This window comes from Ictidomys tridecemlineatus, chromosome 4 (assembly GCF_052094955.1).
Source record: "Ictidomys tridecemlineatus isolate mIctTri1 chromosome 4, mIctTri1.hap1, whole genome shotgun sequence".
In the NCBI taxonomy this organism is placed as follows: Eukaryota; Metazoa; Chordata; class Mammalia; order Rodentia; family Sciuridae; genus Ictidomys; species Ictidomys tridecemlineatus.
Genome location: NC_135480.1, coordinates 30160013 through 30187825, shown reverse-complemented (window position 1 = coordinate 30187825; position 27813 = coordinate 30160013). Strand labels below are relative to the sequence as shown.

The window sequence follows — 27813 nt, the reverse complement described above, 5'->3', positions numbered from 1 at the left end:
TGAAAATCCCTATTCCTTTCATCTTCAAAACCAGTTTGTACTTAGGAGCTTCTTGAGATTTGGACTTCAGAAAAGCATTATACCACTAGTAGATAGATACAAACTCAGGTTTTAGCACAAACGTCTTTCTCTACTGTCAAACTCTCCTGTCTAAACTCCTCCTGCATTTAAGTATGCTTTGATACTGTTCTATTTCTAGATGTAGAAAGTAAATCCATCCATTTGCACCAAATGGTGGATATTGTTAGCACAGCTTCACTACTGTCATCTCTGTCTAGTGTTAGATCTTTAAGTTAAGCCCATACAAATAAATATCATTCAATAATAGGAGGGAGGTTATTTGAAAATTGATGATATGCATCAAGACATAGAGCTCTTAGTTTTAGATTTTTTTCGTAATCTAAAAATAAGTAATTAAAACCACACGTATCTAACATGTTTTCTGTATGTAAATACCAGACACTTGAAAGTGTCCCCGATTTTGCTCTGGAAGCCTCTTATTGTGATTTTCAAAGTTAAATATTGATAAGGTTAACTCTCTGATTATGTTCCTCTTACGTGATGTTGAGAAATCTCCTAAGAGCTTCTGGGCTGAGTTTATAAGAAGGATGAAATGGGTGAGAAGCAGTACTTACTGTGACCAAGGACCAGGTAGACCTAGGTTCAAATTCCAGCTCTTCCATTTTCTACCTGTGGGGACTGGGGCAAATGGCTTCGCTATTCTGAGTATTCATTCCCTCATCTCTCCATGGGGCCCAAAATTGTTATTTCCCGAGGGTTGTGATGATCACTCATTGTATTTGACTTTAACCTCCACATCTGTCTAACCGGCCTTCTGAGCACACTGTCTTGGTTAGCTTTTGCTTTGTGACAAACCACTTTATAACTCAGTGGTTCAGGATAGCAATCACACATCACCTCTGTTCCCAGTTGGCTAGGGATTAGTGTATGTAGGCTGGGCTCAGCTCCGGTGGTTTGGCAGGTATGCCTCTGTCACCCTGTGTCACATGTATCATCCTCCTGGGATTCACCATGATGGCAGAAGTGCAGGAATGCAGTCCCAACTGCACAAGTGCTTTTCAAACCTCTGTTCTTATCATGTGTACTCACATCTCATTGGTCAAGGTGAGTCGAATGGCTGAGCCCCAAGGCAGAGGATGAGGAAGTAAGTGTCCCCTACCATGGAGGCGATGTGTGGGTGGATATCTGAGCAATGGGCTTCCCCTCCCATCCTTCTGGGGCACTCCTGGAACCTTCAGTCCACCAACCAAGCACCTTTTCACTGTTTGTCACCCTCCTTTTGCTCGTCGTCCCTTTTTACTGTCTGTTTAGATTTTATATAGTTTGATGATAACTGCTTTAAAACCCTACCTTGGTAAAAACCCACCGCTCACCTGTTCAGCTCTTGCACTGGAGAAGATGACTGGCTAAAACAGCCCCGCTGGCTGGGTGCTCTTGGATCTGACCACAGGCTTCAAGGGGCCCTCAGCACTGCCTGGAAATCTGTCTCTCCCACCTCTCCAGCCATCCCATCCCTCAGTTCTTCATTAGAATGTGAGATAACTCCATTATCATTTCCTCCAGCCAAAGTCTGTGACTTGCTGGCATTGATGTCTCCGTACTCTTCTTCCTTCACCTTGACAGCCGCAGATGGGCCCCCATGTGAGCACCAATCCCACCCCTCTGCCCTCTCTTCATCATCCCTCCTCGCATACAAACCTGCTGTTAAGATTCTCATCAAACCCTCTCTTGACCTCATAGCCTTCTGTTGTTATTATTATTTTTCTCCCCTCTACTGAGAAATATCTTGAAAGAGTTACCTGTATTTGCCATCCTGCTATCTTCAGCCCTCTCTTGAACCTACTCCATTCATTCAGGCCACTGATGATTCCCTTGCTGCTAAATTCCAGTGATCCAGTGATTCCACTTCTAGATGTATACCCAAAAGAACTGAAAGCAGGGACTCAAACAAGTTCGTAGCAGCATTATGCACAGTAGCTGAACTGTGGAAGCAACCAAGTGCCAAGTACCAGTGGGCTGGTATAATTCATATGCCATAAAATTCACCCATTTCAAATGTATAAATCAAGGTTCTTAATATAGTCACAGAATCCTGTAATCATCACCACAATCAATGTTAAACTTTTCCATGACACCCTGAAGAAACCCTTTACCAATTAGCAGTCATTCCTTATTCACCCTTTGGCCCTAGCACTGGGCCATCTAAATCTAAGCTCTTCTCTACAGATTTGCCTACTCTGCACATTCTGTTTAAACGGGGTCCACATTCTGTTTACATGTGGTCTTGTGTGACTTGCTTCTTTTACTTAGAGTAATGTTTAAAGTGTAGCACTTTTCCCAATCCCTTATATTTCCATTCTGCAATGAATTAAGCTACATGCTTAAGTAGAACTCTTGCTTTAAAGAGTGTGGCAGGTTGAATGATGTTTCTCCCAATGATGTACCCATGTCCTAGCTCCCAGAACCCGTGAATGTGACCATATTGGGGAAAGACCCTTTGCAGATGTCATGAAAGACCTCAAGATGAGGGGATCCTGATTATCCAGGTGGGCCTTAAATCCAGGGATAGGTGTCCTTCTGAGAGACCAAGGGGGAGAAGGAGGAGCAGACCATGTGAAGATGGTGGTGCCTTGGAATTTTGTAGCCACAAAGCCAATAACACCAGGTGCCCCCAGAAGCTGGAAGAGGTGAGGAAGGAGCCCCCCCTAGAGCATATGGAGGGAGCCCAGCTCTGGCAATGCCTCAATCCCAGACTTGCTGCTTTCAGAGCTGTGAAGGATGCACCGCTTTAGTTCTACGCCACCAACTTTGGTAATCTGTCTCGGGCAGCCTTATGGAGCTCATCCAGAGGATGCTGATTTAACAGTTTTGTGAAATACATGCTTGAGTTGCAGAAGGGTCAAGCTTTCTCTGGATCCCTCGATGTGCTGGGGCAGGAGGGAAAGGAGCCACCTCTTACTCCAGGGTCCTGCCCACTTCTGCCTGTTGTGCCCACCTCAGGGTCCGCCCTTCCTGGAGCCTCTTGGTCCTGTTGTGCCTTTGCTGCCCAGCTCTTTGCTTGCAAGCTCCAAGCTAACTTCCAAATTCCTGGACCATCTCTTCTCTCGACCTCACCCTGGGCTTTGCTCCAGTCACATAACAGAGCACTTACCTTGACAGGTGGCTGGGGCGGGGGTCCTGAATTCAAAACATAAAGGCATTCTGAATGTACGCAAAATTAAACCGAGCCCAAAATCAACAGGGCAGAGCAGAGCTGCAAGGTAGCTGACATTATAAACAGAGGGCAGTAGGAAGTGACCAAATGCTGCGCCCGTAGGTGCAGCTTCAGCTTAGCTCCAGAAAATTCAGGCCAAAAATGACTAAGAAACTAGTATTGCCAGATCTGATATCTGAAAAGAATCTAGAAATCTAGATTTTTATGTAAATCTCCTGATTTCTAAAGAAGACAATTACCAATAAGAAATCAAACACAACCTCAGATCATCAACAACTTAACACACACTGGGTATCACAAAAATGCATCCGTTTGCTCTGCTAGTTCATGAGCTCATTTGTGTGGGGGCCTCTCTTATAATATTAAAGGTGGTGGGTAGAATCATTCCATATATTTCTTAAATCTTTTGGGGCTCTTTAAAAATGTCCATTTTGTAGGAAATGGATCACCAGGGTTTTTAACAGGTTGTCAATTCGATGCCTTTTTCTTTTTGGTGATGCTTGGGATTGAACCCAGGGACACTCTACCACTGAAATTTGTCCCCAGACCTTCTTATCTTTTACTTTGAGACAAGGTCATGCTAAGTTGCCTAGACTGGCCTTGAACTTGTGATCCTCTTGCCTCAGTCTCCAGAGCAGCTGTAATGACAGGTGAGGGCACTGTGTCCGGAGGTGTTGACAATACTTCGCTGTATGTACCTCCTCTGCTGAATTGAACAATGCAGACAGTCACATATGTTAAATATTTTATTCACATTGTTTACAAACTATATCCACCTGGAAAACACATGAATCCAAAAATAGATTATCTTACAGTAATTCACATTTTTTAGAACAAGTTACTTTTGAAGTTAAACTGAGCATGGAGGTCTGCAGCCTGGGTCGTGGATCAGTGCCTCATCGCTTGATGATCCCAGTTGTGGTGAAGTGGAAGTCCTAGGTGCAGTTCACTTAGTTGTAGGTCACGACTGACATACCAGTGAATGATGAGAAACTGTCAGTGCAGATTTTAACCCGTGAACATTTATTGGTGTCAATTCACTGTTGCTATTTTTTTCAAGGAAATATATTTTAGTACTTGAGTACATACCAGGTAAGAAGATGAAACAAAAGAGACCACTTAATTGGCCATTAGAGGTTTTGGGACATATCCAGCTCTATAAAGGTTGAATAATGTCTTGACCACAGACAGAATCAATGAGCTATGATTTTACTGAGTTGACCACTTGAATCAAGAAACAGCAGTGATTTAGAAATTGATGCAAGTGTCTGTCGACTAACTCTTTGCATATCTGATGCCTGCCACTGGTCAGGATGAGAGGGGGGATGATCTCAGTCACAATGAATATTGTGGCTAATTTGAAGTGTTGTCACTTCAGAAGGTGGGCCATGGAGTTTTGCTGAATGGTCAAGAAGATCTCTGGTTAAGAAATTTATGACTAACCTATGCTAAATCCAATTATGTTCCATCTTAATGGGTTAACTCTTTTGTTCAGATACTTTTCTGCAGAATTGGACTTTAATGATTTAAAATCTAAAGTACGTATGTCTTACAGCTCATTCTCTCCTACGATAAGCTACAGAACTAAACATAATTTCATTTTTTTTTTTCCTTTGTGAGCTGCTACAGTTAACCACCGGAGACCACGGGAAGCTTTGGAATGAAAGGTGGGTGTGTCTCAAATGGCAGAATTAGATCCTTCTCTCTGAGCAGCACCAATGACATTAGCTATTGTGGTTCTGTGACACTCGATTAGGGAAATAGTTTTGTCTCATGCCCTTTGGCGAAAGGGCATCATCGCCCCTTCCTGCCAACACCCCAAGTGGGTAAGCTGAGGTGTGGAGAAATTTCATCAGCACATTTGCAGGTTAAAAAAGAAAAAAAAAAAGACTTTCAAATGTCTATTGCAATCTTGATTGTTTCAAAAGAGAAATCCATCCGATGAGCTTAATGCCCGGAGCAGATCACAGTTTGTCCTCTTGCCATCCGTGTGCATTTTTTCCAAATTTGTACACTAACCTTCGGTCAACCCGCTCCAAAATCCCTGTTTTATAGTAGTATCTGTGAAAGAAAGCACAAGAGAAACCCAGAGAGGGTTTGTACCCCAGGAAAACAACAGGACATCCACTGGCTCTCCTCATTCCTCTCCGGTGACAGGCTGGTCTTCGGTTACTCTGGTATTTTCACACCCTGTGATCAGCTTACACTTAAACCTTTCCCAGACATCGTTTACCATACTTGGTTCAAAACATTGTGTGTGTGTGTGTGTGTGTGTGTGTGTGTGTGTGTGTGATGGCCTGGATTCAGAGTGATCCACGGGGAACTCTGCCAAGAACGAGGAGGACAGCGGGTCAATTTACAAACCACAATCCCACCTGCAACTAAGAACCTGAGTTTTGTCTCATGACCTTTCCATTGTCAAATAAAAGCTGCAAAAACACAGGGCAATTTTCTATGGCCGGCCATTTTATATAACTGGTCTTTGAAGGCTCAGTGGCATTTGATGCTATTAACTTACCTTAGAGCTCTGCTCAACTTTTCGTATGTCATTCTGTCGTTTTTCTTCCTTTGTCCCCACATCTTTGCCAGGGCTTCTGATTTAACAACCCGAAAAATACCTTGTTCCCTGTCTTCCCATTCCAGAATGCCACAGTTTTCTTCAGGAGATAGCAGCAAGTCTCGCACAAATTCCCAGAGATGAGAACTTTGGAGGCCTTTTGGGAAGGAGAAGAAAGTTAGTTACTTAAAAAAGTTGGCTTTTTTTTTTTTTTTTTTTAACCACACAGGGATGTTTTACCACTGAGCTGCATCCCCAGCCCTTTTTATTTTTCATTTTGAGGTAGGGTCTTGATAAGTTGCTTAGGGCCTTGCTAAGTTGCTGAGGCTGGTCTCCAACTTCCCAACCTCCAGCCTCAGCCTCCTGAGTTGCTAGGATTACAGCTATGAGCCATTGTGCCCAATTAAGGATGATTAAAAAAAAAATTAAAGGAAGAATTGTACAACTTCAAATCAATAACCCCTGAGAGTTGCTGCTTTCTGGGGAAATTTCTCATGGAATGAATGAATGCTGTATTTGAAAACTTCCTGAACTCTGAAACATCTGTCTTCCAATTAAGCAGAAGCAAAACACAGAGAGACATCAAATTTACATTGACCGGCAGCGCTGTGGCTCACAGATGTTCTACTCTCATGGAATGAAACCACCGGTCTCCTTTCTGGCAGACGGTGTGGTTGTGCTATGATTCTGTCGCCTGCAGAAACCTGCAATTTTGTTGTTCACAAAAAGTTGGCACTTCTCTTGTCCCATGGTAGTGCAGACTGGGCACTTGGGTTTGGGTCCTGAAGCTGCCCCCTTCCAAGCTCTGTAACTGCCATCTGTCTACTCACCTTATCTGTAAAGTGGAATGAGAGCATCCATGTCTCATCCATAGGTGAGACGATGTCATGACTCAATTCACAGTAAGTGGTTGGGACCACCCCTCCCACGGAATGACTGCCTGACTCTGCATGGGTGGCTCTCTCCCTCTCACCCTCCCCCTTTTTTTTCGTACCAGGGATTGAACCCAGGGGCGCTTCACCGCTGAGTCACATCCCCAGCACTTGTTATATTTTATTTAGAGACAGGGTCTCACTAAGTTGCTCAGGGCCTTCCTTGCTGAGTTGCTGAGGTTGGCTCTGAACTTGCAATTTCTGCCTCAGCCTCCCGGGCCGCTGGGTGGCTCTCTTACGCTGGGAGTACTTCCCCTGAGTACTTCCAAGAGAAGCCCGAGGGTGGACCCGGAAAACAAAATCCTCATTCAGAAATACGAACTGGTTAGAAACTGTCCTTGCTTCCTCCCTTCAATCGCTTTTCCAAGGGAGAAGAGACAGCCCTGATTCTGACATGAACGAAAGCCCTCAGCCATGGCTTTGCCTTCCTTGGGGAGTGACTGGTCCCACTGAGCAGTTCAGTTTCAGAGCTCATTCAGGCAGACCCCGTGGCCTCGGGGATGGTCTGAGGACGTTAGAAATGGAAACCCGGGTCTTTGTACTTACTTGTTCGACTGTGACTGTGACACTCTTGGCTTTTGATGCCACTTGTTTTCAAGCAGTTGGAATCAGCATCTGAAAGAGAAGGACAGAGGCAGCGCTGAGCCCTTGGATCACACCCAGGAGCAGATGCTCAGTGACCGACCCTCTGAGAGCACTCAGCCCAGGTAAGGGACAAAGAGGCCAAATGCAAAGCAGATGCCTTTGAACAGTGTTGTCGCTGGATCCCGGGGACCTGCCACACTGGGGGTTCTGGGCTCAGTGCTGGAATACAAGAGTGAACAGAGCAGGCAAGGTCCCCACTCGTGTGGACGGAAGAACTCCTTGGCCAGGCAAAGCAGACGGATTGCCTGATGCTTTAAATGTAGTGAGAGGCGAGGACGGGGTGCACCCACGTCATGAGAAGGAGACTAAATGTATGCTAATGAGCAGGAGCAGCAGGAGCAGGTGGAGGAGGCCCGGTGGAGGGAGCAGTGGGTGCAGAGCCAGTGTGCCCTGTGCCGGGGAGGGTGGGAGTGACGGTGCCGGGGTAGCCGGTGGCCAGCAGGCCATGCGGGGACTTGCTTGGAGGCCACAGGGAGGTTTGGGATTTGATACCAAAGTGGAAAGCGGAGGTCCACATTTTAAGAAGATCCCTCTGGCTCTCTGTGGAGGACACATTGGAAGGGCACATTGAAGCAAAGAGACGGGCACTTATGAAGGGAGGAAGCCAAGTGTCGACATTGGGTTACATCATGTCTAATCTATGCTGTGAGTGACAGTCGGAGACACCTGGACACACACCGTCCCACCCTAGTGAATGGCAGCACCAGGTCTGGTCTCTCCTGTCCCGTATCCTCTCCTGCTTCTCCAGCTCTCTTTGCTCTACTCACTCTCACCTCTGACTCCTTCTCAAACCTGCAGACACATTCCACCCGAGGGCCTGCTCTTCCCCATGCCTGGAGCGCTCTTTCCTTGGATATCTGTAGGTTCACACAATCTTGGCTCAAAATCACCTTCCCAGGGGCCCTTCTCTGACTCCCCATGTTGCAGCCACATGCAGGTACCCCATGCAGCGTTCCAGAACTGCTTCCCTTTATTAACCACCTGAGTATATTATTTGATGCATTTATTCATGGAGGTCACTGTCTGTCTGTGCCCACTGGGGGGCAGAGATTCGTCTTTCCAGATGTACCCCATCAGCACCTGGCACACTGCTGGGTATATATAGTCATGCTCTGTGTCACTGAGCAGCCTCTGTGCTCCACCCTCCTAACTGTACCTATTGTGTGGTCCAGTAATATGCTGCACTGGAGGAGGAGAAGGGAAGCGTGGTGTCTGTGCACACACTGTTGCCCAGGGTGACTTGTTTCAGGGACATTGAGTCATGTCACTCACTAATGCAATGTCCTGCAGGGGTTCCCTGTTGTCCCCAGGATGAGGGCTGTCACCAAGGCCTTTCACAAGCTGGTACCACTCAGGTCTTCAACGTTATCTCTTTCTTCTCCCCCAATTTTTCCCTTCTCTTGGGACAGATGGTCCCAACGGGGTGTGGCTTTCTTCTACCTCAGGGCCTTTGCATGGGCTCCCTACTCTGCACTTTTACCCGGCTGGATTAAGTTCCCAGCTCTTCAGGAAGCCTTCCCTGAACTTACCCTCAGGGTTAGATCCTGCCTGAGTCCTCAGCACCTGTGAGTCCCCTGGCATTCCGCAATGGTTCCACGCCACTATAAAAACCCATCTCCTCCCGTCTCCTCTAACAGCTGATACGTAGGGATCATGTACTCAATGCTAAGTCCAGTTAAGTACTTCCCAAATGGCATCTCACTGGGTCCGGCAACCACCCTGTGCGATATTATTGTGATTTTCACTTTACTGAGAAGGCATTAGAAACCCAGAGTCTTAGGAATTTTCTCCAGATGGTGAAGCCAAGATGCAAACCCAGAGGATTCCAGAGCTGGTGCTCACGACTCCTCCTTTATCACAGCTTTCACGGTAGGGGTTCAGTAGATCGGATGACAAACTACCCGCTAGGATTTGTTGAGCGTGGGCAATTGCCTGACTCTCACTCCATCTCAGGGACCCTTGCGATGTCTGTCTATTCCTATCCCCAGACCTATCTTTTGTTTTGACTTCAACTTTTAGAGAGAAAGAAAACAAATGGAGCCGTAAAGATAGGCAAAGGTGAGTCACTAATCATGAATAGAAAATAGGCTTTCATTGAGATCCAGAATGGCAAGAAGAGAAGGAAAAGGTCACCCTTCTAACTTGAATGATTTTGCCTGGTGTTTTGGAAGAAGGGCATGAAGACAATGCAGGTCTTGGTGAAGTGGGATGGTACCGGTGGTGGGGGTCATGGGATGGTTGGACTGGCCAGAGGTCATCCTGTTCTGTCTGATTTGGTGGTGGCTCTGAAGTTACTCATGAGTTGACTAGATTCAGGCCTCATTTGGCTGATGGTGACAGTGGTGGTGGTGGCAGGAGCAGAGGGGCTGACGTCATTACTGTGGTGTCCACATTGAGGTAGGTTCTCACATCAAGCCCTGCTGGTGCGTCTTCAGTGACACCCGAACCCTCTAGATTTCTCTGCAAATGCCAGTGGTGTTTGGGGGTGCAGGTCTCTCTGCCTCGCAGCTGGTTAATCTCAGCTGTGTCCCTGGTGTGGGGTGAGTGGAGGCATGGCCCGGGGTTCTCAGCTGACTGTGAGTTGGAGAGACTTGGGGACCTTGAGACTGGAAACCTAAAATGTGACTGTAGGGTTTACTCTCATTTGTTGACTGAAATCATAGTCAAGTGTTCTCCAGGAGCTGGGCTGGGGTGGGTTTCCAGATTGAGCCCATCCCATGCTATGGTACTAACAGTCCAGCCATGAGGTCTGAACTGCATGCTGGGATGATGTGGGGACGCTCTGAGGATCAGAGCAAGGAGGTACCAGCAGGGGACCTGGGGCTGCAGGACTTGCTCCTGGGTGCATGGAGCCCCCAGGGGTGTTTAGGCAGCATGAGTGGGTGGGGTCAGGTGGAGAGAAAAGACAAAGCCAAGAGGGGCTGGGGGCTTCGCTTTGGCCAGTCCTGATGGTTTCATAGCTTGCTGGGCCGTTGCACCTTTGGTGGGTACTGAGTTGGTCTCTGGTTGGCACATCAACATTGAAAGGCAGCCTCTCATTTCTGGGGTGTGAGAGACCATGAAATGCCACCTGGGCTCTAGGTTTTGTGGCCGTATGTCCTGGATTTCTGGAATGGGCTCACTGTATAAGCTACCAGAGTGTTGCCTTTATACTTATCTTGTACTCTTCAAACTATACCTTAGGGCTTCTGTTTTGTGGGTCATAGGGCTGCGGAAGTGCAGACCTAGGCCTCAGAGGTCCCTGGGAAGGCTTTGGTGTCTGGGCCATGGCGAGACTGTGAAGCTGGTGTTCAGGTGGGCTCATCCGATGCCTGAACCCTGAGTCAGTCTAGAAATCATGTCTACTGATGGAAGCAGACTAGGCAGAGCTGAAGGCAGCTTCCAGGAGAGGAGGACTTGTCTCCATGAGGGTGTGCTCCAGAGATGCTAACCACTTCTACCTTCAGAAACCTTTCTCCATCTCTTCCCCATCACTGGTCTGGGCCATCACCATTTATGTCCTGGACTGAGGCCTCCTGGCCATACTCTTTTCTGCCCCAGACACAGTAGCTGAGGGATCTTAAAATGCAGGTGGGACCTTACCATTTCCATGCTTATAACCCTTTAGCAGCTTGCCCACCTGCTCAGATTGAACCAAATTCTGCTTCCCATAAATGTGCCCTGTCCTACTCTCCGCCTCAGGTCTTTTCCTTCCTGTGGCTGGTGCTGGTGAGGCTCAATGCTTTACCGACACTGTCTGAGAGAACCCCGTGATGGTAAAATCTGAGCCATCCAATATGGCGGCCACTTGTGGCTACTGAGCACTTAAAATATGGCTAGTGCTACTAAGGAGCTGGATTTTAATATTATTTAGTTTTAATTAATTTAAATAGCCACAGGTGGTGAGTGACTACCAGACTGGACAAGTTAATGTGAGACCCCTGGTCTTCTTGGGTTGTTTCTCAGGGATCAGGATTCTTCCTACCTCGGGGCCTCTGCACTTGCCATTTATTCCCGGTAAACTTTTCTTTCCTCTCTCCTGGGAGGGGAGCAGGTTCTGTGGAGCAGAGTGAGGAGGGGGAGGGCTGCTGAAGCCACAGCATGGCTCCTGGATTTGGCTATTCTTGCACTAGAGGTCCAAGAGCCAACCAACAAAATCACCCTAAATTTTTGTTAACCAGGAGTTAAACAAACTGATAGGGACCTTAGAGAAAGAAGAAATAAATCATAAGAAATGGTCCCTGTGTGTTGCCCCCCTGGCTCACACCTCTCAGGGGCCTTGGAAGTCACAGGTGTTTGGCCCTCTTTGCAGGTGACTGAGCTGGAGTCCACCCGGAGAAGGAGTTTCCCCAGAACCACCTCTCCTCCAGGTCCCTGGGCCAGAGCCTTTGTGTGTGAGACTTAATAACTCCTAGCAATGATCGTCATCATCTTTACAATATGGAAGCTCCAAAAGTGCCCTTTCCAGAACCTTCTCCGTCTGAAAAAGTGAAACGGGGAGGGCTAATCTTCAGGATGAGTGAGCCCATCTGAGATCCTTCATTATCTCCTAATCAGGAATTCAACCTACTTGGTGAGCTCAGGTTGTTTTGAAATGGTGTTGACACGAGGCCTCTAATGACAGCTAATGGATACCAGTTTTTGGAGCATCCACACTGCTGGCACATACCAGCCACTTTTGTGGAACTCACCACAACCCCACAGGGTCCCGACATTCTTAGACAAGGAGACAAGACTCAGGGAGGATGGATACGCCACAGACCTGAGCCGAGGCCCCAAGAGCCACATCCTCGCTCTCCCTGCCACGCCCCTTCCCACTCTCTTCTCCAGGTCTTGGCTTGTTTCAGTCACCAACCTTCTAGCCCCATCAAGCCCACGTGCCCCCCACCCAGCCATGGCATAGCCCTGGGCAGCTTGAGCTTGATTACTTACAGTCTTTGATGGTGGCCTTGGTCTCTTCAGTGTCGTTGAAAAAGGAGTAACCTGGGAAAAAAACAGAAACACAGAAACCATACCATTCGGTCCGGGGTTGCAGGAGAGGAAGTGTTGGGGGAGGGGAGCAACAGCTCTATCGGAGGATGATGTATTTCAGAAGGAAGCTCCGGGACCATCTGGTCTTTATAGAACACCCTGAAGCCACCTCTCAGAGGTCACAATCTCCTTTCTCAAGGGTCACTTGGAAGGAGCAACTAGAGCCAGGCGTCCCAGCAGGCTCTGTGGATCTTCTGAATGGGCACTGGGAGGGAGCCGGGCTGGGGACTCAGAGGGCTGGGCTCTGAGCGGTCTGGACCACTGAACCCCGTGTGGCTTTGCCAGTCAGGTGCTGTCTGGGGTCACTGGTTGTTGTCAATGGTGACCTGAAACAAAGCACCCACTCAGCTCCCCTTGGGTTCTGTGTCTATGATCTCTGATGCGGTATGATAATCCCCTGAGATTAAAATGTGCGTTAAGTGGTGATCAAAGGGGAGCATGGGCAAAAGAGGCCCAAAGAGGCATAAACCCCTACCTGAGTGCCAAGTTTACCCAGGATTTGGAAGACCAGGGCCTTGCTTCCCTACTCTGCAGCCTGAGGTGGGCTGGGCTTGAGTTGGGAGTTTCAGATCACGTTTTCAAGTTGGTGCCCAACACGAGGACTGATGTTTCCTGACTCTGTTTTCTATTCATGGAGGAGATGGGAACAGGGCACGTGTGTGGTTGTTCTTTCCTGGTGTCGTGTCCTCATTTGTTTTGGTTAGCCATGGCCCCTCAGATGACTCCACCCAAAGCACAGACCAGAAAAGCATGGGGGATGGACAGGACTCATTCTCTCCCACACGTCTTCATGAACATCCTGCATTTTGTGATTGTTATTGGTCTGGTTCCTGGGCAGTCCTTGCAATGTGTTTTTAAGCTTTTCTTTTCTTTCTGAAAATATGCTCAACTTGCTTTCTTGCCTTCCATCTTTTCCACTGACCTCTCCTTCCAGTGACCACACCACCATGGTTCTGGGTCCTTAAATCCTACTGTGGTTCTCTGGGCCCTAGACCCCCTTCTAGCTCCTCTCCTGTCCCAAACTCCCTCATCTGTCCCATTCCCTAATTTATGCTGGTAACACAAAGCATAAACTAAATAATGACCTCAAATTTATTGTCCAAATGGAAATGCTTTTGAGAATGAAAGGCATCACTAATAATAATTATTTCAGGGCAACAGATGAGAACAATGTCCTGGGCAAATTGGGACTGTGTAAACTTTGGTCACAGTACACATGTACACAGACCTTCTGGAGAAACACTGGAGGAGGGACTTCAGAAAGGAGCAGGTTGGTGGAATCGACTTCTACTACTACACGAGAAGCCCTCCTGGCCTGGAGAATGCCTTACATGTCACTATGGGTCCCTTAGAAAAAAAATAAGCCACCCATGATTTATTAAAAAGCAATCAGCTTTTAGTTCATCCATCTCGCCCAGATCCCTGAGCTAATGGGACCAGGCAATAGGTATTTTTGGATATAACAATTGCCAGAGATAGGAGGTGTTAATGATAGGTGGCCCCAGCCCAGGGACTGTTTGGTGCCTGGACACACTTGGCATTTGGCCAAACTGGCAGTGCCAGGCTGCTGCTTCTCCCAGGATGAAGTATGCTCCTCTCCATGGTCCTGGGATTCTCATGCAAGGCGGTTCCCTCAGGAGATCCTGAGTGGATCCCTGAACAACTTCTCCCACAGATGCTTGTCCCCTGTCAGGGAATGCACACTCTAATACAGGCCACTGTCCCGGCTCAGGGCACAGGCTCACAAGGGTCCAGTGTGCCCTCCTTGGCTTTCCTGCCCTCTTGCCCTTGCATCGGAGAGGAGCAAATAAAGATCAAAGAATCCGGGGCTGGGGATGTGGCTCAAGCGGTAGCGCGCTCGCCTGGCATGCGTGCGGCCCGGGTTCGATCCTCAGCACCACATACCAACAAAGATGTTGTGTCCGCCGAGAACTAAAAAAAAAAAAAAAATAAATATTAAAAATTCTCTCTCTCTCTCTCCTCACTCTCTCTTTAAAAAAAAAAAAAAAAAAAAAAAGATCAAAGAATCCGAGCTGGAAGGCCTGCTGTGGTCTTTCTGTGCAAATAGGAATCCTTGACAAAGCACCTCCTTCAAATAGGGGCTTGACGGTTTAATTATCTCCAGAGACGGCACCTTCCTTCCTCCTGTGCCTCCTGATGTAGCCTTTCCAAGAGAAGGTGCCAACTCATAGAAGGAGCTTTGTTAAAATTGAGCTAAGGTGGTTTTCCTTTGCTGTTAAAATGTCTGCCTCTTGGTTATATGAAAGATGGTGAAGATAGCTCCATCTCCTGCATCAGCTTCCTCGTATGCTGTGGCAGGTGGTATTTCACTAAACCCTCTCAGGAAGCCCGGGGAGGTGTGTATCATCCTCCCAGTAAAGAGACTGGAGATCAAGGCTGTGCAGTGAATCAGCCATGTTTGCTGTGCGACTTTGGGGAGGTCACTTAACTACTCAGGGCAACAGTTCCATTATCTATGACATTGCTACACAGAATTAGATGTTTTCAAAAAACCTTTCACGTTTGAAAAAAAAGTTCTCAGCAACATCCTGCTCTCAAAGGGTGTTCAAGGCAAATAGTGTTAATGGCGCCACCTTCTGGCCATTCAGTGCATGACCACTAGAAAGGTGATAAAAATGAAATGCCAAATATTTGGATTCCTCTTCAAACAGAAAAGGGTCTATTTGATTATTTTCCCCTTATGACTAATGTGAGATAAAGCAGGAATATCTTTTTGTCTACCCCAAGTAGTTTTCCATCTTCATGAACATTTGGTCTGATTCCTGGGCAATCCTGCAATGGGTTTTTAGCTTTTCTTTCTAAAAATATGCTCGACTTGCTTTCTTCTAACTTACTCCCTTTTACTTAAAATTCCCAAATGGAGCTTCTAGTTATTGAGAGGTTTTCAGTGAGAGTTCCAGCTAACTTTTGCATTGCGAGGCCCATGGCAGGGAAGGACCCTAGAGGGCATCTGGTCCCACCCCAAGCACCTTGACCCTGACCTGACCTTGTGTGCGGATGTTCTGGAGGATGAAGTACAGGTACTCCCCACAGATGCCAGCGGCCTCCACAAACTCCTCCTGTGTCATGCTGCACAGCTGCAGGCCACTGATGTTGAAGTGGCAGAAGGAGATGCAGTTGGCGTCCAACTTGTACTGGTCACAGCAGAACTGGAGCCATTCCCAGACGTGGCGCTTAGTCCAGTATTCAGGGGGGACTGATGTCCAGTAGGAATCACAGGCTGCACCAGAGGAGAGAGAAGTGAGGGACAAGGATCTCCAAGGCCCCCAGTTGTAACATCCCCATCCCTCACTCAGTGGGGTGAAAGGTCTTCCAGCCTTGTGGTGTCCTGCAGGGTCCCAGGCCACCTCCTACTTTGCAGAGAAAACCAGAGGGACTGAGTCCTGCAGATGGACTTTAGGGCCAGAGAAGGAAGATAACCAGACCTCATTCTGGTATTTAGAAAGAGGGATCCAATGAAGGAGGAAAACCAAAATGCTCCTCAGCTATTTGGTTTCACACAACACGGTATCAAGAGGGCAAGCTCAGGAGCCCAAGAGGCCTGGGTTCAGATCCTGATTCGGCTGCTTTTCACTTGGGCAAAGTCTGGAGCCATTTAAGTGTCTGTCTCCTTCTCTGTAAAACGAGGACAATATGATTGACTCACAGGACAGTAATGGTGTTTGAGATGAATGTATGTAGACTGGTGAAGAGACCATGAGCAATCAATTCAACAGTTGTTAAACACCTACTGTGTGCCAGACACATTTGAACCATTTAAACACATCAATCCATTGAAGCTGGATTGATTCTTTCAGTTCTCATGGACGGGCAGTCCATGTCGGCTACCTGCTGGTGCAGTCTCTGGCCATCTCCTGCTAAGGGCTTGGGATGTTTAGACATTGCCTAGAGTCTAACAGAGCTTGGACCATGATAGCTAGTGTCACTAGAGGAAGCAGGACATGGGAGAATTTGTTGTTGATGTTTTTGTGTTTTTTGGTGGTGTTTTGAGAATTTTCTATTCTGAGATCAGAGCCCCTCACTCCTCTAAATAAGCTGCATATACATCCAGGCAATTGTGGGTGCCATCTTGTCTGGGAGGCTGGGAAATGGCAGTACCTGGCACAAAGGCAGAAACTAGAAATTCAGTATCCCTGTCCTAGTGTCCCAAGGAAAAATGGAGAGTGGCAGACAGGGGTAAGAGGTGAGGTATCAGATTTTAGGTCTAATTTTGATGTAAATAATTCCTGTAATCTTACGGTATTATCCATCCATCCATCCATCCACCCATCCATCCATCCATCCATCTACCAATCCATCCATTCAATAAATGACAGCTTCAGTTTCTTCATTGGTGAAATGGGATAATTATAGCACCTATATTATAGGATTGCTTTGCAGATTGGATGGGTTAATATATTTAAAAGTACTTAGGACAGAGCCTGGATGATTTCGATACTATTCTTAACTTTATCATTGTGCCCCTACTTTATGTGATGCAACAAAATCTGTGTTAGGAAAAGTGGTAGCTAAGGCAGGTTTAGTCCCTGTCTCCTAGGAGGCCACAGATGAGGAACTTCAGGGCCAATGAGAAATGTCCTAAGATGCCCTGGCCAGCGTGTGGCAAAGCTGGGATCTGAATCCCAGTCTGAACTTGGAGGTCTCTCCCTGCCCTTCCCATCCAATCATACTGGTCCTCAGAGGGTTGGCCCAGAGAAGAGACAGAAAATGGACAGAGAGGCAGACGGAGCTAGAGAGCAGGAGATGGCTAAGGGGGAAGGCAAAGAGTAGAGGACAGCGGAGGTGGCTGGTTCAGGCTGTGTGGATGACAGGAAGGGTCCCCTGAGTTGGACTCCACAGCAAATTAGTGCTATTGCTATTTCCACTTTCAATCCTACATTCACTGCCACTGTCCCCAACACAGCTGTGGCACTTCTGAACCAGTGAGGGAATGGTCTCCCTGACCTTCCAGGGGCTACTGCTCACCAAGCACCCATTGCACGTCACAAAGGTGCCACATTATCCTTGGTGACATCATCTTGAGTCTCTCAAATTCTCCCCATAACCCTACCAAGTAGGTGAGATGGGGCTGTTTCACAGAGGTGGAAACTGAGGCTCTCCCTAAAATTCAAAGTCCTTCCAGAAACTTCTTTTCTCATCATGAAGTAGTTTGAGGGGCAGTAGATCCCTTTTGATTTATTTAAAAATTTTAACCAGAATTTCACACGCATGTTGTCAATGAAGGAGTCAATAATCCTCCGGGCTGGTGAAGGCTGATGTCATTGCTTCTACCTGGTGGCTGAGAAGTGTGAGGTGGCCAGCAGGGCCGAGAGTCCCCCCTCCCCTGCTCTTGCTCCCTGGCTGCTGGCCGGGGCAGGCCTATCAGGCACATGGCGGTCACCACACGCATGCAGGTGCTCCTGGGCTAACAGGGGCCAAGCCCAAGTCAGTTCTGTGCTTTCATCTACTGATTTCTGGCTTGAGTAAATCTGAGGGGCCTTTGGACGTTCCTGGTTTCCTGATGAGAGACGTTTATGAGCCTTGACATTCTTCAGACGCTGGTCCCGCTGGGGCCCTGCTGGCTGAGATGGCTATCGGTGTGTGACCGTGGGAGGCCACAGCCTGCTTTTCTGCTCCTGGGAAGGTTCCACCGAATCGCTCTTCTCTTCCCTTCTCCACTTCTACCACCTGGCTATTTTCTTTGGCACTCAAAGGGGACCATATTGTTTCTGGAAGCCAAGAGGGCCTCAAGGATTCGGAGAAGTGCCCGGGTGGGGGTGGACGCTGACACCAGGCAGGTGTTGCTGGCCTGGCTCCCTGTTCTCGGCTGCTCTGGGAGGCAGGCTCAGCCACAGAGCAGGCTTTGTGTGCGGCTTGGGCCCTGGCGGGCAGCAGGGAGCCAGAGCCAAGAGTGGCTGCCTCCTCCTCAGCACAGCCTCCCACAGCCCCGAGCTGAGAGGAAGGCGGTTGTCCTCGGGGACATGAAGGAGGGCCACAGGGCCAATACCCAGGGGTGGTTTTGGTGGTGGTGTGAGGGAGGTGAGAAGGCCCACCCCTGCCACCCTGCGTTCCCGGTCACAGCCCGTCCCCTCCTTCAGGTTGCTCCATGGCTCAGCCTTTCCACAGGTGCTTCTCGTCCCCTTCTGCCACCTCTAGCCCCTTCTGCCATCCCCGCTCTTCCCCTCCCCTACAGCACCCTTCTCAGGAGTGCTCAGAGGACTCACAGCACCTCCCTCCCTAGACCCGGGACTCTGCCCACCCTGAATTGGGGGTGCAGGGAGCCCGACCCAGACCTCAGCTGGTGTCACAGGGTGACCAGTGATGATCACCTCCTGTTCCAGATGAGGAGACTGAGATTCTGTATCCCCCTAAGGTCACGGTGGGGTCAGTAAGGGACCCTGGGCCCACGCCAACCAAGGGCAGTGCCTACCTCAAAGACTGACTAAAATAAGATTTGGGTCAAGAAGGAGAAATATCTGCCTGTCTGTCTGTCTATTCTAGATTTGAAAAATCAGAAAGCGGATGGAGAGATGGTGATGCCAGTATTTCCAACCCCAGCCAATGACATAAAGAAGACCCTTCTGCTTCTTGGAAGAAAAGAATTCAGGGAAGATAAAGGATGAATTTGTACATCCGCACGTCTATCACCTTTAAGCAAATGTATTTTAAAATGCCTAGAGTTTTCCTTAATGAAACTATCCTCCTAAAACATCAGCTGAACTTGGTGGGTAACAGCTCTGTGGTCCTCCTGCTGTGTCTCTCCGGTTGAGGCTGGCCAGCATCCTGTGTCCAAAGGCCACTATTAAGTAGCAGGCTGTGCCAGCTCCTTTGAAGTCAGAAGTGGGTCAGGACACCTTGAGGGCCAGGTGCAAAGGGAGGGACAGTTGGGGAGCTAGAGGGAGTTTTGGCAATCGTGGGGGAACTCTCAGGGTGGTAACATATCCTGGGAGGTGTTTAAATTCTGAAGGACTTGAGCTCTTAGGGCTGGGCTGGTGTTCTCCAGGGCTCACAGCATCGGTAGGTGACATCCATGCCTGAAGTGGCCCCCGTGGGGACACTGGGAACTGGAAAGGGGACCGTTGCTATTCAGCTCCCCTTGCAGGGTGACTTTGTTCTCAGGGAAGGGGGGTTTTCCTCGGCTAGCTGAGGGACACCAGAACAAAGCCAGCCGAGGGCTTGGTGAGAGGGAGGCAGACAGTCTGCCTCAGAGGAGGCCTGAGCCAGGCAACTCCAGCCCATAATTAGCATGATTTATTAGCATAGGGAGTTGGGAAAGTGTTTTGCCCCAGGCGGCCCTGAAGAGCCGGTGGTGGGTGAACTGGGCAGCGAGGAGGGGCACCATCAATTGTAGCTTTGTCACTGAAAGAAGGACTTTACAAGGTAAAACTCGCCCTGATAAACTGCTTCCAGATTTCCTTATGATGCCAGGCTAGACCACTCCCAGAGCCCAGGCTAGCCCCATCCAATGGGCTGTCTTGGCTTCCCCATCCCAACCTCTGGAATGATTCAGACCATGAGATGGGAAAAAGAAAGCCCAGGAGCAGTGTAGGAAACGGGTTGCAGGAAAGAGGAGGAGAGCCGGCTGGGATCTGCCGAGGGCAATGGGCTTGTCAGGGTGAATTAGGGAGGTGCAGAGAGGGCCAAGCCTGGGGGGGTGTTGGGGCCACGCTACCCAGAGGCTCAGGTGTGTAGAGGAGGAAGCAGAGGCAAGGTCCCCCGGGATATGACTGCTGCCATAGGGCGCCCCAGACTTCCAGATGATTTTGTGTTTGATTATATGATTTTGATGTAGAAGTTTTGAGACTCTTAACCTTTGTATCTGCTCTCAAACATCTCTACCCAAGCACATGAATCTTGGTAAGAAAAGCCCATGTGGGATCCAAATGCTTCTCTCCCTGATTTTCTAGCTCAGTGACTTTACATTTTTTTTAAAGTTCTTTCTTAAAATAAAATCTCACATTTGATTATGATAGCTAACATATTTATTGTGTGCTTCACCTGTGCCCGTCATGCTAAGCCCCATGTTTTCTCATGTTATACTCAACACATGCTATGAAGTCTTCTATGGTTACATGTCACAAACGAAGAAAGGAAGTCTTCAGGTGACCTTTTGGTAAAGGGTAGAGCTAGGAATGGGTCCTATAGGTGTATTCTGACTCCTGCAGCCAAGCCTTGATACCCACTGTACTGTGCTGTCTTTAGAAGTCAAGTAGAGGAAACTGCTGGAGGATGGGGATGGAGAGGGTGGAGCATGAGACCAGTTGTCATGGTCACCCAGCTCTCTTCTAGGGTGTGCCCCGAGGTACTGAGAACCCCTAGAAATGCCCCAGCCTGGAAACCTCTGCTACAGACAAAGTGAGATTCCAAAGCCCAGGAGGTCCCTGGTGTAGGCACAGCCACCTTGGCAGTCAGGGGACAGGTATGTGGGATGTGGAGGTCTAGGTTAGAGCTCCAGGAAGTCAGGACTAGGCTAGAATACTCAATGACTCATCACAGGATTGACTCCTGGAACTTGGAGAAAAAAAAATCTTTTAAAAATAGTGTATGTTGGGGCTGGGATTATGGCTCAGTGATAGAGCACTCGCCTAGCATGCGTGAGGCACTGGGTTCGATCCTCAGCACTATATATATATATATATAAAATATATATATATATAAAATAAAGATATTGTGTCCACCTAAAACTAAAAAAAAAATAATTTAAAAAATAGTGTATGCATGTGAAATGCACGTGTCCCTTCAACTTGAATACATTTTCACCATTGATAATTCTTTATTTTGAAAAAGCCAAATTCAAGGTCAGGGTGAGTTATGCAATTCTAAGGAATTTTGCAATTTTGATTGTCCCCCTTTCAGCCTGTGATGCAGTTGCATGAAAGTCCCCTTCAAAGAGCGGGTTGGAATCCTTTGTGGGCAGCACATGGGGGCACAGTTTCAGCTGTATCTGCTGAAGCCATTTGGGGTGTTTTCCTCCCTGTCGTCTCCTAGACATCATTGATCTAGGGGAACATCATTTCTCTGTGGCTTTCCCTCCCTTTGGTTGCAATGTACCTACTCTGTCAAAAATTCCAAATTGGGAAGGTTGTGATGGAGACCGGTGTGGCTTTTGTCCAATGTGAAGAGTGAGAAGAGGTGAGAGACGGCTGGCTGTCCCTGCACCTACCTGGGGGCTAAGAAATGTTCCTCCTACGGCAAGCGCTCACCAAGCGCTGTCACCTTGCTAAGCATAGGAAATCTCATTCCCTCCTCCCAAGGCTAGGAGGCAATTATTCTTTCAGTGAAGGAAAATATATCTCAGAAAACTTGTTGCAAGACACGGGGCTGGTGAACAGCAGTGCCAGGACTTGAAGCCAGACTTGCACAGGAAGCTGCCATTAGGACCACACCAACGCAAGCTCTGATTCAAGACAGAGGTCCCTGTGAGGCGGGCGAGGACCTTGGAGAGATGCCTCAGAGCAAGACAGCACTGAAAGTTTGCAGAGGTGCCCAGGAGCAAATGTGCTGTCCTTGATGCTTCCCTGGTAGAAAGAGCTTTTGTGGAAACTTGGACCAGTGTATCACCTCTCTGGGTGGCAATGTCCTTGTCAGAAGAGGACAAGAATGTACCTTCCGGTATTCTTCCCACCCACGGGGATCCTGAGGAGAGCCAGAGACCGTGAGGCTCACCTGGCGCTGTTCACTCAGACGGAGCTGTCATGCCCAGCTTTGACCTTTAGGAGGTCACCTTCTGAAATACAGAGGGCCAGGTGACTTGTCAAAAGCCATGTGTGTCGGCAGGGAATGTTAGAACCCAGGCCACTCCTGAAGGATATTTTGTTGACGGTGGCCTCACACCTTTGTGGAAATTTCTATTCTCTTAAGAGTGGGGGGAAAGAAGGCTATGGTTGTGATATTGCCAGATGCAGGATTCAGAGAAGCTTCTGGAAGGGATCCTAGCCATGACCTGGCCGTACCTTCTATTACACTCATGGAAATGCAAAGGCCGCCATGGGGAAGGCCGTGTCTGAGAATCCAAGACTCGGACAGATTTAAGCCACGCTGGCAATTTCTTGGGTGACTTACTCCTTTTTGATTCTTCATATAAAAAAAATTGGGGCCAAATATACATAACAGGAATCTTACCATTTTAACCCTTTTTAAGTGTACAGGTTGGTGACATCAAATAAGTTCACATTGTTGCACAACCATCAGCACCATCCTGCTCTAGAACTTTCTCATCATCCCAAACTGGAACGAATGCCCCGTTTTGTAAAAACACTATGTGTGCTGGCCACATGCCAGACCACGGCCCAAATGCTCCACAAATATTAACTCATTTCAGGCTCATCACCACCCTACCAGGCAGGCGCTTGTGATCCCCATGGTGCCGGTAGGAGGTCTGGGGCATGAGAAGGTGAGAGAGTAAGTGTCAAAGCCAGACCTCACATTGAGAGCACCGGCTCTCGATGACCACAGAACGTGAAGCCCAGAGCCTGGGCATGGTGCCTGCAGGTCATTGAGGCTGTTCCCCCGGCTGCCACCCCAGCTGCCACCCAGGAGAACAGGCAGGGAGGGAGGTCCTGCAATGGCAGGTCTGGGTGACATGAGGGCTGGCCTTATGCCTAGGTGGGACACGTGGGGGGAATGGGGACCTGACAGCTGTCACTTTCCCCTTTAGCTTTAACCTCTTAGCCCAATTTCAGGGGAAGGAGGTGGAGTACATTTCTCACTGTGTTTCTGGGAAACCATGTGCTTCTTAGGCTTGAGGAAGAACTGTGTTATGTGTCTGAATGATTCAAGTCCAAATGCAACCATCTAGACCTTTCTGAAGATGGCAAGAGATTTTGTGTGTGTGAGTGTGTGCACGGGGTGGGTGTGGGTATAGGACTGCGTGGTGTGGGTGAGTTCCTAATTGTGTGTGTGCAGCCCTGGCCTGTGGTCCCAGAGGTGGGGACTTCTCTGTGGTGGTGGACACTGTGTTGCAGACTTGGAGGCTTGGCCCCTTCTGGGCACTGCCTCTGGACACCAGGTTGGACTCCACCAGGCTGGCGTTTGCAGGGTTAAGCCTCACTGAGGACTGACACTTGGTGAGGGCTTGCATCACTGCCTGGGGTGTGCACCTGCCGGGCCAGCATTCGGCCAGGGTTGCTGTGATGTGCAGTCACCCAAGCACTCAGGGACAGAGGCCCTCAGAGAGTTTCTGGGGCAAAGCTCAGTTGGCCTCCCTCTGGCATGAGATTTGCGCAAGTTCTCATGCTTTCTTCTCAGGTGGAGAAAAATGGGCTGAGAGAGAGAGGAGGAAGGGTGAGGAGGAAGGGAACAGCAGAGGGACGCAAGTGTACTGAGCACCTGATATCCACACAGGACTTGGGAGAGTTTCGGGTGAGGATTCTAGTGCTTCCTTTCTGCAAGAGGCTGCCTGTCCTTCCACTTGGGCCTCCCCACCCCAGCCTCCATCCCAAACACTGGCATTTCGAGGCCCTGACACAGCATTGTCATCTGCCCAAGGCCGGCACCCCCTTCTGGAGCCCCCCCCCCCCAGCTGCCTCAAACGGTCCTGTTCAGATGTGCGTACCTGTTTGATGCTCAAAGGCAGGATAATACTCTTCATTGCTGAACAGATCAGTCCACGACATCAGGGGGTCGCAGAAGGACGTGTTGGGCAGGAAGGTGCTGTGTGTCACCGAGTCCAACATCACCCTGCAATGGCAGAGAGGCTGTGAGGAGGTGCGGGGGTGGGCTCTGGAAGCCACACCAGGTGGGAGCTCCCAGCAGGGCAACCTTTGGTTTTTGAAAATGACATTGGCCAGGCACCCCTCTAACTGCTGGTCACAGTGGTGCTGTTTAATCCTCTCCACATCCTGTTTATCCCCATTTTGTAGATGAGAAAACTGAGGGAGAGGGGTGGAGACAATCGCCCAAGAAACAGAACTAGAAAGTGGCAAAGCTGGGACTTGGGGATGGAGGCTCTCCCTGTGCCATCCTGCCTCTTAGTGACCTTGGCTGACACTCTGGACTCTGACATATGCTGCCTAACAATATGCTTCTGAGTATAGTGCAAGAATTGCTATGTAGGATTATATCCAAAATTCTGAAATCCTTAAGCTTGACAACTGAAAAGTGTGTGTGAGTGTGTGAGTGTGTGTGAGTGTGTGTATGTGTGTGTGTGTGTGTGTCACAAGCACATGTGTATTTGGTACACTTATTCTCCAGCAAAACGCCACTGAACTGGTGATACATATTTTTATGTGTGTTTGTATAAACACACATGTGCATATATATAAAACAGTGTATAACACTATTTGTCATATGATCCTAGAACTAGTAACAGTTTTATTTATTCCACGTAGTGACTGGGATTCACAGCAGAGTTATGAATGTGTTGGAGGCGTCTGAGTCCCTGAAGGGTAATCTGTATTCTGGGGTGTGTGCACTGCATTACCTAAGACCTGAAGGCTTCTGAATTCTGCAGCACATCTGACCCCCAGCTCTTGGAGAAGAGCATGTGTCACTGTCACAAACACCGCACTTTGGGCTCCATGCACTTTGGGCACATCAGCGTTTTTAGCTTCATGACTCCTGGCCTCCTCAGAATAACTACTCTGAGCTAGGTCCTGGAAGTGGGGTGTGCGAGCTGAGGGGTGGAAGCGCTGAGATCCGGGCAGCAAGGGCAGAATCAGCCAACTGGCAGGCAATGGAGTCTGTGGGGGCAGCTCAGGCTTGACTCTTTAAAAGCTCGCGATCCTTATGGCTGAGTTGTCCCTATGCACAGATGGTGGGGGAAGCTCCAAGGAAAGGCGTTCTGTGGAGGCTGGGGAGAGGGTGGAGGAGAACGGGCCTGCGGCTCCATTTATAAACGCTCTTGCTCAGGCCAACCCCAACTTTACTGCTTCCCATATTCCCATTACCACCTCTGTGTTGCATCCCAGAGTCCCTCAGTTTGGGGAAAAAATGCATGCTTGGCAGATTTAAAAAACAAATGTGTTGGGCTGGGGATGTGGCTCAAGCGGTAATGCACTCGCCTGGCATGCATGGGGCGTTAGGTTCGATCCTCAGCACCACATAAAAATAAAATAAAGATGTTGTGTCCACCAAAAAACTGAAAAATAAATATTAAAATCTCTCTCTCTAAAAAAAAAATGTGTTCACTCAACTTCTCTGATTCTTGAAATAATGCTAATGCGACAGTCCCTTTCCACGTTTACAGAAGGCATAGCAGCTCGAGATCACTGCACTGGTCAACATCAGGGAAAAGACTAGATTTCAAGTCCTTGGATACGGAAAGATGGAATTCTAAGACAGTTAGGTTTTATCCATCATCTAATCCAATGTCTTCAGTCCACACTGTAGGCATTTGCTACCATGATAATTTCACTCCATCTATATACTTCTAAGCACCATTATTTACTTAAAATATTTTTAAAAATCCACTCCCTTTTTGTGTTAACATAAATGTTTACTTACTATAAATGGAAAGTTAGTGTTCTTTCAAAGTACATAAAATAATACCCAAGCATTTAAATAGGAATTGCTCATTCACGCACCTCCTAGGTCAGAGGTTAGCAAACTATAGCTTGCAGGACAAATCCAACCTCCCACTTACTTTTGTGTGTCCTGCAGCCAAAAATGATTTTGTATTTTAAAATATGTACCCATATTATCATAATATCATTAATTTTGTTGATTGGCCCGCAAATCCTAAAACCTTTGCTATTTGGATCTTTGAGAATGAGTCTGCCAACCTCTGGCCAGAATCATCTTGTCAGTGGTATGAGTACCAACACTGGAAAATAGTTCATTTGTCTAATCTCTCCTCTCACCTGCCACTTTTCAGGGAAGGAGGTTTAAGCCCCACGGAATGTGTATAACTTTCTCAAGGTCACACAGCAAGAGATGGGGAGAGTTAAGAAGGTGGGAGGCCCTGTGTTTTCGGACTCTTGACGTATCTGCCTCCTTGCTAAAAACAGTTTCATAGCAATACGAAGAAGGGCTGGGATTGTGTGACTCTGGCACCAAATCCTTGGGGATGTTCACAAATCTACCACCATCATCACCATCGTCGCCACCTGCATCATATAAAGACCTGCACTCTGCACATAAACGAAGAACCGAGCTTGGATACCCTTTCTGGGCCAGTACCCACGAGTGCCCAGACCCCAGTAGGAAGACTTCTCTTCTACGCCTTCTTCTGCAGGGTCATGGAAGGTTACCATGACCACGGATCTCCCCGGGGAGCCTATCAAACACAAGTCAAGGCTGCCAGGGTTTTGAAGTTGGATGTTCCCACGGATTGGCCCATTTTATATCCTAAGTGAAGGTGGAGTGTGAGTGGGTGTTGGAGGGCAGGGTGAAGAAGGATGAGAGGGAAGGGACCCTGGAACCCAAAGTCATTTCTGCTTTCTGGACTAGACTTCAGAAAAGTTCTTCTAAGTGAAGGTTAAGGATGAAAACATGCCCCTTCACTCTTGGGCCCGAAGGCTCAGAAAACTGCAGAGAAAGATGGCAGCCCTCTGGCATGATCTTCATTGAATTTGGAGCAAGGAGAGGAGGATCCCAAAGGCAAGAGAACAGAACACAGTCCCCAGGCCCTCAATGTCCACAGGGTATCCTCCAAATATAGAATTTGACCACAACTTCAAGTGAGATCTTTCCAGTCAATGCCTGACAAGTAGCTTTCAAATGTTATTTGGTATTTTCTTTCTTTCTTTTTAAAAAAAGTCATTAGGTAAGTTGAATTTAATCATAGAAAAATTAGGGAATTTTTGGATCAATAGAGTATTTACCTCCTTTAAGGATTTTCCCCTTTCTAGTCCAGCCCACTGGACTTGATATGTAATCTCTCCAGGGCTGTGCACATGCCATATCTGATTCCCTAGGGTAATTCCTTCTATGGCAAATTATACCCATTAAGTTTTCTTAAAGGGCTCTCTCTCAAGTGCACAACATGCTATTTTCCTTCCATAATTATTTCTTGCATTTCGGAAGAAAATGTCTTTTATGACTGCAGCTAAGTACCCCCCACCCCTCTCTTCTTTCTTTTTTGCTGTTGCAGTAGAAGGAGGTGCTATTGAGTCTCAGTTCAGCACAAAAGACCTCGGCTTCTTAACCAGCATGTACCAGGTGGGCAAGCTCAGCGATAATGCCTGCTTTGTTCAGCACCTCCTCTCTGTAGGCCCTCTAAGGTCCTTGCAGTAATTGGACATTTTGGCTCTTATAGACTTTCTAATGGCAGTGGAGTGGGTTGAGTGAGAAGGAGCAGGTGTGGGGCCCCCTTTCTCAGCGAGGACATCTGAGGCCCAGTGATATGCAAGCCCAGGCCTGAGGTTAGACTAGCCATTCTCCAGGAGGGATGGTGAGAAAGGGCTAGTGGATGGAGTGAAAAGAAGGTCAAGAAACACTAGGTTATGTAGACCTCATGACCCCATGGAACAAGAAGGGAAGGTCTAGAAAATTCT

The 27813-nt window shown here is 48.1% G+C and overlaps 1 protein-coding gene and 1 long non-coding RNA gene across 5 annotated transcripts in view; one reads left to right on the top strand and one right to left on the bottom strand.

Annotated features, from left to right (window-relative positions):
• Positions 1 to 3968: 3968 nt before the first annotated feature.
• Positions 3969 to 27813, bottom strand: part of Elf5 (E74 like ETS transcription factor 5) — a 37560-nt gene continuing 13715 nt past the window's right edge. For 3 of the 4 annotated variants that reach the window (XM_078046249.1, XM_005327417.4, XM_078046250.1), the window contains exons 2-7: positions 23934 to 24058; positions 15387 to 15620; positions 12281 to 12331; positions 7271 to 7339; positions 5754 to 5949; positions 3969 to 5296 (exon numbers count right to left, since the gene is read on the bottom strand). In XM_078046249.1, coding sequence (XP_077902375.1) covers positions 5200 to 5296; positions 5754 to 5949; positions 7271 to 7339; positions 12281 to 12331; positions 15387 to 15620; positions 23934 to 24058 — 772 coding nt within the window. In that variant the 3' untranslated portion in view covers positions 3969 to 5199. The remainder of the gene's footprint in view (positions 5297 to 5753; positions 5950 to 7270; positions 7340 to 12280; positions 12332 to 15386; positions 15621 to 23933; positions 24059 to 27813) is intronic. The other variant, XM_078046251.1, reaches the window with a different exon arrangement.
• Positions 7004 to 20356, top strand: LOC110598364 (uncharacterized). The gene is made up of 2 exons (XR_002484179.3): positions 7004 to 7431; positions 18881 to 20356. It is a non-coding gene; the product is annotated as an uncharacterized LOC110598364 (long non-coding RNA).